Raw genomic sequence first — 15,725 nt, forward strand, 5'->3', positions numbered from 1 at the left:
AGCTCAAGACAATTATCATATGTTTACAGTGATTTTAGCTCGAACGTTAATGCAAAATATATATTCGTCAAAATGTTTCTTGGCTCTAAGTTTAATTTGATCCATGATCCGTATTCACGCAATGATATCAAAACCTAATAACTATATTCATATTTTTAGTTTTACAACACACACGAAGTTATCATCGAGTAAAAGAGTAAGAATGAAAAAGTAATTAAGTTTAAATCTTAATAAAAGGATAGGTAGTATAGTATATCAACATAATTAACTGATAATTCCCCAATCTAATTCTACAGAATCGTCCGAGCTTCGAACAACACGCCCAACTTGGGAGAGGACTCTATTGGTCGATGTCTCTAATATTCCGACAGCTGGATTGCTTGTCCGATGCAAGTGCCATTCCCTTATAATATTATACAAAAATATGAATCCGATGACGCCTAACGACACAACAACTACTATGGTTATAACAGGAACAAGTGACTGTGTTTCTGCGTTGGGAGAGACAACCGTTATAGAAGCTCCATAGCTGAGTGCAATAGATGCGAGTGACACCCACATTGCAAACAAGGAGATGAGCAAGAAAAGAATGCGTCCAGATGGTTGTCGGGTTGTGATGAGGAAGATTGTGATGATTGATGAAACGAAGGCTGTGTTGTTAGCATGAACAAACTGTTTGTATAGTTTGGGATGAGTATATGCCATCACTGCATCGCCAGCCTTGTGTGATGTCGTGTCTTCCTGCCACACTCCCCCTGGAGGGCTGATGGCGGCCTGGAATGCCATGGTCGCTATCAGGCCCACCACCACCATTGTCGTGTCGGTCAGGTTGGGGAATACCTTTGATATTTTATTAGTTGACGGAATCTTCAATAGTTTTTTCATTTCTGAATAGTATATTCTGTGTGGGCTCTCGTTCAAGATTTGCAGTGCTGTTTTTCCCAACAAGTTTCGTGCCTGCTTCTCGATTTTCGTGTGTTCCACCAAGTATCGAACGGTCTGAGACATTAAGGGATGGTTTTATTCAATGATTATTGCAATTTGGAATTCAAATGAAAGCACCAATTGTTATAGAGCTGGTGTTACCTCGAGTTGATTGAATCTAACAGCCAAATGCAAAATTGTGTCGCCATCGTCATCCTTTGCCCACACAAGCTCTCCCAACTTGCCCACCAAAAACTTCAAGCAATCCAACTGATTGTGTTTAATGCATAAGTGCAGCAATGTATCTCCACGATGCACCCTCTCCATGGAAGAAGGTGAGTTAATTTGAAGAAACTCCTCCAAGATATTGACATGTCCATTGATGGCAGCGATATGAACCGGGTTCATATCGCGACAGTCTCGCCACCAGCATGTCTCAGGAGCCATTAGAAACAAGTTTGTGGCTACAAAATCATCTCCCATTGGCAGCTGCAATGTGAAGTGGTGTCGAATTTTGCGAGTCTAAATCTCGAGCTAGCTGTCCGTGGGATCTCAACACCTCAACGATGCTTTCGTGTCCATGCATCGCTGCTACGTGTAGAAGATTTCGTGAACATGCAAATGAAACTTCACCAACAAGATTCGGATTCTTGTTCAGCCATTCTTGCAGTATTGTTGCATCTCAATGTCCTACAACAGCATCATAGAGTTTCTTTTTTGCTGCCTTTCCAATCATTCTTTCCAACTCTATTAAGTTTGTGAGATGTCGACTCATATATATGGATATTCAAACACACTAGACAAGTCTTTTTTTACATTATTTGCTTTTTATGACTGCCAACTATTCATGTTGTCATCGGCCTGTTTTGGTACAATCATTATTAACATAGGATTAACAATGATAACCCAATTTACATTGATTTCATCACTCCAATAATCTCGTTGTGATTGAGTCAATATGCAACAAAAAAGGACAGGACATCTTCCACACAAGACATTAAAACTACCTAACATATACTCCCTCCGTTCATGAAAAGTTGTCCAGTTTTACTATTTTGGTCCATTCATAAAAGTTGTCTATTTTGATTTTTTTTCTTCTATTTTTGGTAAATGAACCCCACTTTCAACTGACTCTTTACACTCACATTCTATTATAAAACTAATATATAAATGTGGGATCTTCGTTCCAATAACTTTTTCAACTCACTTTTTTTAAAACTCGTGCTGAGTCAAACTTGGACAATATTTCATGGACGGAGGGAGTATTTTTTAATATGCATGCTTTATAAGATAGCATTTTCTTTGCTAACATAGCATGCACTCTTAGTTCAACAAGTATATTACTCTCCAGTATTTGTAACATCTCATATTATGGCAATCGCGAGACCCACATCCTCAAACACGTGTTACTAACTGTAAAATTTGGTTAAAAATGATGGCTTTAGGTGAAAAAAGTGAAAATGCCTATCAACTTAGGAAAATGACAACTTAATTAGAAGAAATAAACCAAACACACTCATAATTGACTGTTTAGATTAATAATAGCTCATTTATCTATTATAGAGAACACTTGAAAGCACATTTACTAAATAAATTATACTACATAATGCGGAGAACTATATATAAAGTGATGATATACCATGGATGGTAAATTCTCCAAAGAAAACAGATAATGACTCTTTTAGACTTTGCAAAGGTATAACATGGCCACGCTGGTTAGTATGGCCTATCCGACGTCCGTAAAATCACGTCAACTAGGGAGAGGAGTGTATCCGCCGGCGTCTCTAATCGCTCGAGAGTTGTATGGTGATCGCTCGTCCTTCACAAGTACCATTCCCGGATAATATTACACGCAAATATGAATCCGATGATGTCTAGTGACACAAACACCACTATGATAGTAAGAACAACTAGTGATTGTGTTTCCGAATTGGGAGAGGCGACCATTATAGAAGCTCCGTAGCTGAGTGAAATAGATGCGAGTGACAAGGATATGAGCAGGAAAAAAATGCGTCCACATTGTGATAGTTATCCTTTTTTTCATTTACCTTTTTACATTCCCTTTTTCATTGATAACACGTTATACTCATATTCTATAATGAAATTAATATATAAAAGTGAGTTCAATATTTTACTAATTCATTTTTCCATTTTTTTTCATAAAGTCAAATAATTTCTTAAAACTCATGCCGAGTCAAAATGGGACTGTCAATAGCAGACGGAGGAGTACCATGGTTGGACCTGATTAGAGCATCCACATCCGTGCTCTTGGAGAAGAGCACGGAATATAATGTGGACCCAGACCCACTTTTATTCATTTTTAATTTCTTGCTCTTCCGCAAGACATACTCTCATGTTATTCCATAGTGGATTTAATTCTATAATAACAATATTTTTATCTCTTTTTTTTTATTATACTTACTCCGTTCACGAAAAATTATTCCATTTTTTCATTTTGGAATGATCACAAAAAATAGTCTAATTTTTAAAAATGAAAAGTTTCTTTGTCATACTTTACCCACTTTTTATTCTCTCTTCCAAAGTTACTTACTTTTTCTTCATATTTCTCTTACTTTAATTACGTACTCTTTTTTTCCTTCTCTCTTATTACTTTATTAAATTTATTTTTTAAAGTTCTATGTCATCCATAAATAGAATTTTTTTTTTCGATATGGAGGGAGTATGTATTTCCAACTTGAGTAAATTTGAATTAAAGATAAATGTACGACAAAGAGAAATGTCAAACTTACTTGTACTATGTCGTCGATAAATAGAATTATTTTTTTGTCGATATGGAGGGAGCATGTATTTCCAACTTGAGTAAATTTGCATTATAGATAAATGTACGACAAAGAGAAATGTCAAACTTACTTGTACTATGTCGTCGATAAATAGAATTATTTTTTTGTCGATATGGAGGGAGCATGTATTTCCAACTTGAGTAAATTTGCATTAAAGATAAAATGTACGATAAAGATAAATGTCAAACTTACTTTTACAATATCACCTTATAAAGAACTTATTTCAAATAATAGCTAATCAAGTAACTCCTAGGCCCATATATTATATACAAACATAAGCTCATATATTATCAATACATACACATATAATGTCAATACAGACATATTTTTAGCTCAATCTAGTTAAACTAAAATGTTAATTTATTGTATACAAAACATAAGCTCATATAATGTCAATACAGACACATAATGTCAACACAAACATATTTTTAGCTAAATCTAGTTAAACTAAAATGTCAATTTATTGTATACAAAACATAAGCCCATGTAATGCCAATACGTACACATTTACCTTTACTCAAAATCGATGTATAGTTTCTATAATGTCCATTTAGTTTAAAAAAACAGAAATATAAGGTTTCAACATGCATTCTTCTCAAAGAAGTATACTATTTCAGTTCATTGCGTAGCATCAACTACATCCAATTGCTGATATAGAGCTTAATTGTGATGATCAGTCCCCAAATATACAAAAATAAGTAAAATCATTTAAATATAGACAACAAACAAAGCTCATGTTGCAGAGCGTTGAGATTTTAAATTTTTTCCAGAAATCGAAGGAGCACAGAAATATCAAACATTGATTCAAGCTAGAACAACATACTTATATTACAAACAAAAATATCAGCATATTCACAACAAAATCAAACTTCATTATTCTCAAAACTGAAATCAAAGAAATCAAACAAAATACTTATATTACAAACTTCTCATTCTCAAAACATTAATCTATAAAATATTTTCTAGTCGAATTCAAAGAATAATTAAACATGCATTTACCTTTAGCCGGTTCTTCCTTCGTCGAGTTCCTCTTCCTCTTTCCTTTCTCCATCGTTTTCTTCATTAGTTTCGAACACTCAACGCAAAGTCGAACTTAAATTGCTAGGATTTTGAACTTCAATCGCCAGAATTTTGAATCGATTTCATGTTTTTTGGAAGAATGGCGAGAGGGGATGATGGAACGTCAAGAGTAATTTGTCTTGGGAAGTAAAAGAATTAATTACCTTCTATTTACTCTTCAACTACATTATTGTTTGGATGGACAATTATACCCCTCCGTCATTTTATTTACACTGAGCATTGATATTTTTTTCTAACAAATCTTGACCCTATATTTAATAATTTAATGCATCAAATTAAGTTGTAGTTAGCAATTAGATGTGGAGTTAGCAATATATCACTTCCCTTAAACATATACGTAAATATTTTTCTACTTATCTACATTCCATATAAGAAAGTATCTTGAAAGAACAATTAATAAATTAAACATGTAAAGAATATATTTATCTCTAAATAACTACTACTAAGGTAGAAACATTTAATTATTACATCTACAAAAGTATTACTATATTTAGGATAATGCTCTACAAATAAAATAGTTGGACATACTTTGTAATCTGGTCACGTTAAATCTATGTGACCAAATTTATCTAGTATTCCTCCATTCCAAGATAATCGACTAATATTCCTTTTTGAAACATCCCAAAATAAATAAGTAATTTCCTTTTTTAATGTCCTCTATGTTACTTTTTCTCTATACTTTTTTAACCATCTTACTTTATTCACTTTCAATTTTACTAACTTAACTATATTTACTAATAATATATGACTTTAATTTATCTGTACAACATTCCCTCTCTATAATAAAAACAAATATTTATTACTACTAACAACAACTGAAATTTACTAATATCACATGAAAACATTCTTCATATTTACTAATAGTATATAACTTATGAATATATAACTTCAAATTTACTAATATTTGGAACAAAGAAATTACAATATTTCAGGATACAATATTTGTGAATACATATTTTGTTATAAATTTATAAGAAAAAAATCACTCTACATAAACTAAAGGAGTTTATTTTAGAACAATAAAACATTCTCTCTCCATAATAAAAACATTGTGATTATTATGCTTTTTTTTCATTTATCTTATTACATTTCCTTTTCAATTGTAAATGAGTGGATCCACCATTCACTAATTAATTATACTCATATTCTATTATAAAATCTATCAATATATAAAATGAAAGTTTTTGGAGAATTTTTTAAAATACCAATTTTGCCCTTTCTGGCGGGAAAACTGTTCACTACAACGGCTGTTGGTTGTATTAAAATCTGTATTTTAATTGTAAATCTAATTGTAGAATTTTCGGTCACTTATGGAAAATTGTGTACTGGCAGGCCTATATATGTTAAACTGTAGACCTACATTTTTCTTCTTCCCCCCTTAAATGAGTCTTCTCTCTCTCCGTTGCATGGGTTCTTTTTTCATCTCAAACCTGCAACATTGAATAATATATTTTCTGAAAAAATTTAGATGATATAATTTTTTCTCCACTCATCAACTAGCAACCGAAGTTTACGTACTTCGTAACCATTTATTTTCCTTACTTTGCTGCCATCTCTATTGTTTCCACAATATTTGTATCTTTAATTTCAGATTGGTGACTCCAAGTTCACACTTAATTTTTCCACTTTAACAAAATCAGGTTGATGCTATGTGTTGCTCAGTTAAAAGAAAAAATGGATGATGAGTTCTCAGTTTGTGATAATGAGATTACCAAGAAGAAGAAATTGGTGATTGTGATATGAACCACGAGAAATTTGTAATCGTAGAAGACTCAAAAAACTCCCTGTCACCACTTCATATAACAAATTCTGTCAACTATGTATGTTTAATTTCATACTACAATGTTTTTTAAAGCTATAGCATTTTTTTCATGTTTAGTTTTTTTTTCAATCTAAAATGGTGGCTGTAAAATATGTTTGTTGATCAACATTCTTGAACTATTTATTTATTCATTCAAATTTTATGTTTTTTTCTCTTTGATTCATAGTCTCGCACATTTTCTTTTATTTGTATCTCTTATATCTTATCCTAACTAATCCATACTCTTCGATCCATAGTACCACATCTCCTCTTTGCCATTTGTTTTATTTTGTTTTTTACTCAACTCATACCAGAAATTGAAATTGTATAAAAACGTTTGCCGAATATGAAATGTTTCATATAAAGTGGGTTGAGAGAAGTACATTTCTCTTCTGTTATTATTTATCATATTTTTAATTGTTTATAGTGTTATGAATACTTATTGTAATTAACACATATCCTTAATTATGAACATCATTAATATTCTCTTTATCCTCTTTTTTTAATCATGTTTTTTTCATATACTTACCTTAGAATTTATCTTCATTATTTGAAAATTTTATGTGCCGTGCATAGCACGAGTGATAACATTAGTTAATAACAGACGGGGGAGTACCATGGTTGACCTGATTAGAGCATCCACATCCGTGTTCTTCTCCAAGAGCACAGAATGTGGATCCAGACCCACTTTTATTCATTTTTAATTTCTTGTTCTTCCGCAAGACATGCTCTTATGTTCTTCCATAGTGGATTTAATTCTATAATAACAATACTTTTATCTCTTCTTTTTTTTTATTATGCTTACTTCGTCCACGAAAAATTGTCCCATTTTTTTATTATGAGATGTTCACAAAAAATAGTCTAATTTCTAAAAATGAAAAGTAATGGAAAGTTTCTATGTCATACTTTATCCACTTTTTATTCTCTCATTAATACGTTACTTACTTCTTCTTCATATTTCTCTTACTTTAATTACCTACTCTTTTTTTCCTTCTCTTATTACTTTATTAATTTTTTTTAATTAAAGTTCTATATCGTCCATAAATAGAATTATTTTTTTTTCGATATGGAGGGAGTATGTATTTCTAACTTGACTAAATTTGCATTAAAGATAAATGTACGACAAAGATAAATGTCAAACTTACTTGTACTATGTCGTCCATAAATAGAATTATTTTTTTTTCGATATGGAGGGAGCAAAACATGACTAAATTTGCATTAAAGATTAATGTACGACGAAGATAAATGTCAAACTTACTTTTACAATATCACCTTATAAAGTACTTATTTCAAATAATAGCTAATCAAGACTAACTCCTAGGCTATGGAGTACAATTTACCCTTGGAATTAAGTGTTATTCTAATTGAATTAATTTGTAACTAATATTGATAATATTATTGTATTTTTTATAAATGAATATGCATACAAATAAGTGTTATTCTAATTGAATTAATTTGTAACTTATTGTCATTTAATTTATTTTTACATATAATTATTTTTATTATAAGCATAAGAGGAAAACGAAAAAGAAATAGTACATTTTTCGGTATGAATAGTTCACAAATATTTTACTAGTCACATTTAATAATTTAAAAAAAAATGTAAATGTTGAGAACTAAATAATGAGAATTGATTCATTTCGGACTTCAGACTTTTTTTTGATTGGCGATTTGAAAGGAAAAAATGTAAACACCTTAAAGTCCACACATCTTCACAAGCTTTTATATGTAAGAAAAAAATTATGGAAACGCCATCACTTAATAGAGTTACATCAAATGGATAAAATGAACATCTATAATGCTGCAAAAACTGGAGATATAGCAACATTGCAAGCTGAAGATCCGAATGTTGTCTGTGAAGTTTCATTTGCACGTTCACGAAATGTTCTACACATAGCAGCGATGCATGGGCACGAAAACATCGTTGAGATGTTGACATCCCACATGCAGCTAGCTCGGGATTTAGACTCGCAAAATTCGACACCACTTCACATTGCAGCAGCACAAGGGAGTGTTGAAGTAGCCTCAATATTGTTGTCAATGGCCAACGAGACACTCTGGTGGCGAGACTGTCATGGTTTGAACCCGGTTCATATTGCAGCCATCCATGGCCGTGTTGATATCTTGGCCATGCTGCTTCAAAAACTTATCTCCGGCTATGGAGAGGGTGCATCGTGGAGAAACAGTGCTGCACTTGTGCGTCAAACATGATCAACTGAAGGCATTGGAGGTTTTGGTGGAAAGGTTGGGGGAATTTTTATGTGCGAAGGATGATGATGGTGAGACAATATTGCATTTGGCGGCTAGGTGCAAACAACCCGAGGTAACTATTTAAATAGTATTGTTTTTTTCAATTTAAATATTCTTTATGTCTATGAAAAAGTCTTGATAGAGGACGAAAAATATAAAAAAATAATTAAATACTACTAGTGTTAGTGAAAAATGAAAAATTCCTTAGAGAGAGAACTGAGAAACAGAGCATATATAAAAACAAATTAATTTTAGTATATCGACCAAATTGGACACTGGACAGTATTTAATGTCTTATATTCCCACCATCCTGTCTACTTGAGGTATTTCATTTTAGGACGGTACTTGATTTTAAAATATAAGTACTCTTTAAATTTCAATTTTTCGGCACGAGATTAAGAAAAAAAATGTGGAATATATTAAATAAAATGATACCCCCTCTGTCCCAATATATTAGACCCATATATCTCAACATACATGAGCCATTTCTATTTATGGTAAAAATTTATTTTATTACCAATTCCACTTACACCACAAAACAATATCTCCTAAATTCCCGTGCTCAAAAGAAAGGAGTCTAATATCTTAGGACGAAGGGAGTACTAATAAAATAAGAGAGAGGAAAAAGTAGAAAGAAGGAAAAGTAAAAGTGAGAGAAGGTGTTAGCACTAATTTTTTAGTTAAAAATTGAAATGACTCTACTATGTTGGAACGGAGGGAGTAATGTTTAATGAATTAAGTGATGAGAAAATAATATAAATAAATGAAGGAAGATTAGATTACAAAATAAATTAAGTAAAGTGAATAGATATTATGTGTTGATTTTGTCAGACCATCAAATACTTGGTTGAGGTTGTTAAAATAAAGAAGCAGACACGGAATTTGATGGGCAAAACAGCACTGCAAATCTTGACCGAGAGGCCAAAGGCATGTGATCTCCAGACACAAATGGAAACACTTATAATGTTTCGGGAAACACGAATCATGTCTGAGGTGTTCCCTGACCTGAGCGACACGACAATGGTGGTGGTGGGCCTGATAGCCGCAATGGCATTCCAAGCCGCCATTAGTCCCCCTGGCGGTGTGTGGCAGGATACAAAAAAGGTCGGCGAAGCGGTGATGGCATCTACTCATCCCATACTATACAAACAGTTCGTCGGTGCTAACACCACCGCTTTCGTTTCATCAATTTTCACAATCTTCCTCATCACGACCCGACAGCCATCCGGACGCATTCTTTTCCTGCTCATCTCGTTGTTTGCAATGTGGGTGTCGCTCGCATCTATTGCTCTCAGCTATAGAGCTTCTGTAATGGTGGTCGCGCCTCATACCGAAACACTTTCCCTTGTTCATACAATTATCATAGTGGTGGTTGTGTCACTAGGCATCCTAGGGTTCATATTTGTGTATAATATTGTACGAGGACTGTGCTTAAACCGGACGAGTGATCACCATACAACCATCGGACGACTGAAGAATTTGATTTATGAACTACTCAACCGAGTTGACCTCGTTGTACGACGCTCGGATGGATGATGATTCTGGATCTGTGCAATTGTGACCACACTTACCTTTGCAAAATCTACAAGACTTGTTATGTGTTTTTTTTCGTATTTATGTGTTTAGTACACATTTGTTTCCTTCCTTTGTATGCATGGTATTAATTGATTGAATTGACACCCGACATACCAAATTTGTGCGAAATATAATGCACACAAGTTTGATATGCGAGATATGAATTCAACCAATTTATACGATTGCATGCATAATATGCAAAATCTGTGAAAATAAAATTATATACGAGTGAGCAATTGTTTTGCATTGTTTAATAAATTATGCTTGTAGCTTTGTTAGAAGAACGTGAATTTTATGTTTAAAAGAGTTGAAACAATGATGATGAATTGATGATCGAAGCCACTTGGTCATTGCGAAAATAAAAGGTAATGAAGATGGATTTATCCAGTTGGACTCGTTGGGTTATGATATGGAGTACTATATTGTACTCCCTCCGTCCCAAGAGAATATGCAATTTCCAATTTTGAAAACTCTTTTCTCTAACGAGATGTGATTCATTCCCCACTAACAATATTTTAATTACTCTTTCTCTCACTACCAAAAAAGCGCTAGATAGTGACGAAATTTAGTGATGGACTACTACAAAAATGGCCTGTTATTACATTAAATTAGTCACATTTTATTAAAACTGTGAGGATAGATACTCAAACAATACATTGACCTTTCTTCACATTTATATCATACACTGATGTCACACTATAGTTAAAATGTCAGTTTAACAGTCCTATACTCACAGTCCTATACTCACTTCTATTAAGTACAACAATGGTGATTTGCTCCTATTTTTAACTCACGGAAGTTGTTAAAGGCAAATACTTAAACATGACTCTAAAAAGAAAATTTCAAATTACTAATGAACTTTACTTAATGAAGAAAGTAATTAAACAAATTATTCAAAAGATAATTGACAAAGACCGAATCAAAGTTTATGTAATTATAAATTAGTAATGACAATAATAATATGTACATTAGTCAATTATTATAATAGTACATCGAAGCACTAATTTGATGAAAGAATATAAAATTAAAAAAGTGCATGAAACAATTAAAAATTAGCGGCGGCAATTTCCACTAAAATATTAGATATGAATTAGAAATAGTGGCAATTCGTTGAAAGAGTAGAAAATTTTTAAAGTGGCGGCAATTTTCCCACTAAAATATTACATGGGAATTAGAAAGTGGCAATCCGTCAAATATTATACTAGTACATTTAAGCACTAATTGTTGAAAGAATACAATGTTTAAAAAGTGCATAAATAATTAAAAATAGAGGCGGCAATTTTCCCACTAAAATAGTAGTATTTCATAGGAATTAGAAATAGTGGCGGTACTTAATCAGTATTGTATGACGCCTACTAGAACTAAACCCTATCTCTCTCACAAGAGTCTCTACACCTTCTTGACGGAAAAAATACAAAAGAAGCTTCAGATTACTCAGCAAAGGTGAGGAGTATTCTGGTATTTTTATCTTCCTTGTCCTATTTACAGATTGTTATAATGCTTCTTTTTAATTTTCTACATTTTGTTGTGTAATTGAATTTTTGAATCGTTCAATTCGTATATGAAATTTGTAGAGACTAAATAAGGCGACATACTATAGTCTTCCATTTCATTAGAGTATTCTAATCGTTCAATCCTAAAAGTTGTCTATACTTATTTTATTACTCTAATGTATGCAGTTATGGCTTCTAAAGGACGAAGGCAACGTAAAAAAAATGTTCGTTTACAAGACGAACCAAATATATCACATCAAAGATTGACAAATCCCGAAGGTAAAAAAGACAATTGGATAGAACATGCTCATGCTCAACAGTTGGTTTTATTTGATTTTTGGTTTATGATATTCTTTTCCAAATTGGGTTATTTACACATTACACTGCTGTTTGTAGATAGGTGGGTTTTGTATTTTGGATGTTCATGTTTCTTGAATGTGTTTAGTTAAAAAGAGAGGGATTCATGTTGTGGGTGTTTTGTCTAAGATGTGTTATATTTTATATATATATATTTGCTAGTTTTATATTACTGGCGTGCTAACCTGATCTTTTTTTTACTTTGAATGTGAAATGTAGCATGGAGATTTATCTTTGATCGTTTTGTGCATTGTTTTTCCACTGCTGATTTTGCCTTTGTCTATTGTAATTTATCAGTAAGGATATAAAATAGGCATTTAGTGTCTGATTACTGAATTTATCGTTGATGCTTCTCGGGTTATTAGCCTTGTGTCAAATGGATAGGGTGATCTGTAGGTTGTATGATTTTCTTCATTTTCATTATTTTTTGCCAAAGGAGCTTGCATTTATCGCGTCTCTCCTCTTTGTGTGTTAAGTTTCTCTGTGGACTTACTTTTGTACATGAAAATAATTTTACTTATTTGAACATAATATTTTATAATGATATGCAGATTTTACTACTAGGACTACATTAGGCAGAAGAGTTTATAATAGAAACATACATCAAGAAGAGTCAAACACAGTCACACATTCAAACAATGAGGATATGAGTATTGACATTGAACAAGAGGAAGATGAAGGTAATGGACAATCAACCACTGTGATTAGTTATGTAAGCTTTTTTATTCTTAGACTAATCCTATTATTTTTTTTTATGCTTCAAGACGGTGCATTTGGAGCTAGCATTGTTGAAAAGGAAAGTAGAGGCCCTACCTATATGAAAAATATATGGGGTCGTCCTTTGAACTTACCCCTCATGTCAGTTGAATATAAAGAGTTTGGTCAACCTATAGGCGGTGAGAAAAGCAAGCTTTGTCATTTCTTAGGTACGATTGCAAATGGCTATCAATGTCCATTAGATATTAAAAATTGGCACGCAATGCCAAAGGAGAATAAAGATGAGATGCTCAATATTGTAAAGGTAATAACATTTAAAGAAAGCTAAGGTTATTAAATTATCATTTAGCTAGTCAATTATATATACATATTTTTAACATTGGCTGACTTTGTGTCATGCAGTCGCGGTTCGAGATGCCTATCATTGCCGAGAAGTGGATCTTAGCCTCCATCGGACTTAAATGGAGAACTTGGAAGCATCATTTAAAAACACGATATTGGGCCGACGTATCTATTGAGCATTTAATACATGACCGAGATGATAGAGTTCCTGAAGATCAATGGATCAATCTCCTTGCTTATTGGAGAACAGATAAGGCAAAGGTATATTTAATACATATATATAATAACCATTTCATTTAAACTGTGAATTTACTAATCCTTTTTTACTTGCTTTTAGAATATAAGTAAAAGAAATAAAATTGCTCGAGCGAAAAAGGTAATGAATCAAAGAACGGGAAAAACGTCATTTGCGCAAGTTAAGGCCAAATTGGTAATGTTTTATTTCTTATATATTTAATTTTATCATTTTTTTTACAATATATTAGTAACCTAATAATATACATATTCATAGACAAAGGAACAAGGACGATGCCCAACTCGTGCTCAACTATTTCGTTCGTGCTTTGTTTCTTCAAATGGAAACTCAAGTGACGCTGTCTCGAGTAAAATTGTATGTGTTATTGATATGTTCATTATATCAAATTTATTATGTACTAATTTTAATCTATACATTAATTTTTGTTATATAAACAGGCAGCTATGGCAGAATGTAGGGATCAACTATCTGAACATTCTGAAGATGTAATCGCTCCAAATGATATATTTGCCCAAGTTATAGGGAAGGACAAACCTGGTCAAGTAAGAATGATGGGCCAAGGAGTGTGTCCCTCAGATGTATGGAATGGGACTCCTATAAACACATCAGACCGTTTACTAAGTGAGTACAGAGAAAAAAAATGCACGACTAGAGGCAATGCTTGGAGCACAACAAAGACCTTGTGCTTCACAAGCAGACACAAGGCCAAATGCGATAGCATCCGAATCTCTTTCACTACGTTCTACGACGGCTCAAACTTATGAGGTATCTTTATTTTTTTTACAGTTCTGAAATATATATATCATAGTCCTATATATAGAGAGATTTAAAATGCTTATTTATCTATTTTTGTTTCTTGGAGGTTGGAAAATATGTTTCTTTTAGAAGTATTTTCACACAGAAAATCGTTGCTAAAGGATTTATTCAGAGCATTGATCCAAATAAAAAGGTTGGGGGACAAATGTTAGGATTGAATTGGTGTGAAATTAGTGTTAAAGTTGTGATTGAGCCGAAGGAACAATTGATTAGGCCTTACGACAACTTTCAAGAGCTTTCCCAAACAATTGGTGATACGGTTGCTTGGCCATGTTCCTTGGTATTCTCTATCTATTATTTATTGCTACTATATAATTACCAAATGCATTTTAGTTTGATTCTAAGTATATTTTCAACTTATATATGTAGGTGACGCCTATTGAGTAGTGGCAATTTGTTGATTTACATATGGATTCAAGGTAATCTATTGTTAATTAGTTAACTAATTATAATGATTACATGATCAATCTTGGTTTATGCTTTTAATTATGTTACTTGTATTACTGATTCATGTTACGTCCTACTTTTTATTTTATAAGTTTTATTTGTGACTACAATGTTTTATATTGTTAAGCCCTTAGATATTTAACACTATTAACTAAGGCTTTTCTGTTTAGTGTTTCTTTCAGTGTTAATAAATTTGTTCTAGGAAGTTTATTTACTTAAGGTTTTATTCTATAGAACACATGTAACTTTTCAACTCATGATAGTAATTTAAAATTTTTAATTTTTTTTCAGGGCACGTTGCAGAGGAACTTGTTCTTTGGACAAGTAGGAAGAAGAGGCTCACAGATTTAATTATAGTCTGTACTAGTATGGTCACATAGTTTAAGAAGAAAATGAATTGACATTTCACATTGTTGGAATGCATGTTTAGAGTTTTGAAATACTTTGGATTTTTATATATTCGAATTTTATATTTTATTTAGATGATTTGTTGATAAAAGTTTGTTGGATTTTTAATAATAGTTTGTTATGTATTTTGTACTAATTGGAAGTAACAAAAATAATTACATATTAAAAAATGTAAATTTTAAGCTTTTAAAGGATGAAATTATGTTTTTTTAATATTTGAAGGATCAATATGTAAATTATGGAAATTTGTAGGTGACAAATGTAAATTACATACGATCAGGGGGTGGGGATGTAATTAGAACTATTCACAGGTGGTATTTTGTAAATTTTCACGTGTAGTAAGATAGTGTAATCTCAGATTACGTCTTATCACACTCTCGAGTGACACTACAAGTAGTTTTACATTACGTTTTCAGATGAAGTATTAGAAGCTTTATCTTTACACTTAATCTCTTATT

General features: G+C 32.2%; 2 protein-coding genes and 1 pseudogene across 2 annotated transcripts; 2 read left to right on the plus strand and 1 right to left on the minus strand.

Moving 5' to 3' along the window:
* Positions 1-264: 264 nt before the first annotated feature.
* LOC125199765 (uncharacterized) lies at positions 265-4,776 on the minus strand (annotated as a pseudogene).
* Positions 4,777-8,391: 3,615 nt separating this feature from the next.
* On the plus strand, positions 8,392-10,392 carry LOC125199420 (uncharacterized). The gene is made up of 2 exons (XM_048097434.1): positions 8,392-8,802; positions 9,688-10,392. The coding sequence occupies exons 1-2, from the start codon at positions 8,392-8,394 to the stop codon at positions 10,390-10,392; spliced, it is 1,116 nt and encodes a 371-aa protein (XP_047953391.1).
* A 2,533-nt stretch (positions 10,393-12,925) lies between these two features.
* Positions 12,926-14,594, plus strand: LOC125220669 (uncharacterized). The gene is made up of 7 exons (XM_048122845.2): positions 12,926-12,961; positions 13,046-13,302; positions 13,401-13,601; positions 13,678-13,770; positions 13,852-13,950; positions 14,034-14,361; positions 14,459-14,594. The coding sequence occupies exons 1-6, from the start codon at positions 12,928-12,930 to the stop codon at positions 14,358-14,360; spliced, it is 1,011 nt and encodes a 336-aa protein (XP_047978802.2). The 5' UTR covers positions 12,926-12,927; the 3' UTR covers position 14,361; positions 14,459-14,594.
* Positions 14,595-15,725: the final 1,131 nt, after the last annotated feature.

This window comes from Salvia hispanica, chromosome 2, assembly GCF_029641045.1.
Source record: "Salvia hispanica isolate PSC_SH4W2 chromosome 2, Shi_PSC_v1, whole genome shotgun sequence".
In the NCBI taxonomy this organism is placed as follows: domain Eukaryota; kingdom Viridiplantae; phylum Streptophyta; class Magnoliopsida; order Lamiales; family Lamiaceae; genus Salvia; species Salvia hispanica.

Coding starts and splice junctions, on each gene's coding strand:
- LOC125199420 (XM_048097434.1), top strand. CDS start 8,392: ATGAACATCTATAATGCTGCAAAAACTGGAGATATAGCAACATTGCAA. Junction 8,803..9,687: donor GGAGAAACAGTGCTGCACTT/GTGCGTCAAACA, acceptor TGATTTTGTCAG/ACCATCAAATACTTGGTTGA.
- LOC125220669 (XM_048122845.2), top strand. CDS start 12,928: ATGAGTATTGACATTGAACAAGAGGAAGATGAAG. Junction 12,962..13,045: donor TGAACAAGAGGAAGATGAAG/GTAATGGACAAT, acceptor TTATGCTTCAAG/ACGGTGCATTTGGAGCTAGC. Junction 13,303..13,400: donor AGATGCTCAATATTGTAAAG/GTAATAACATTT, acceptor TGTGTCATGCAG/TCGCGGTTCGAGATGCCTAT.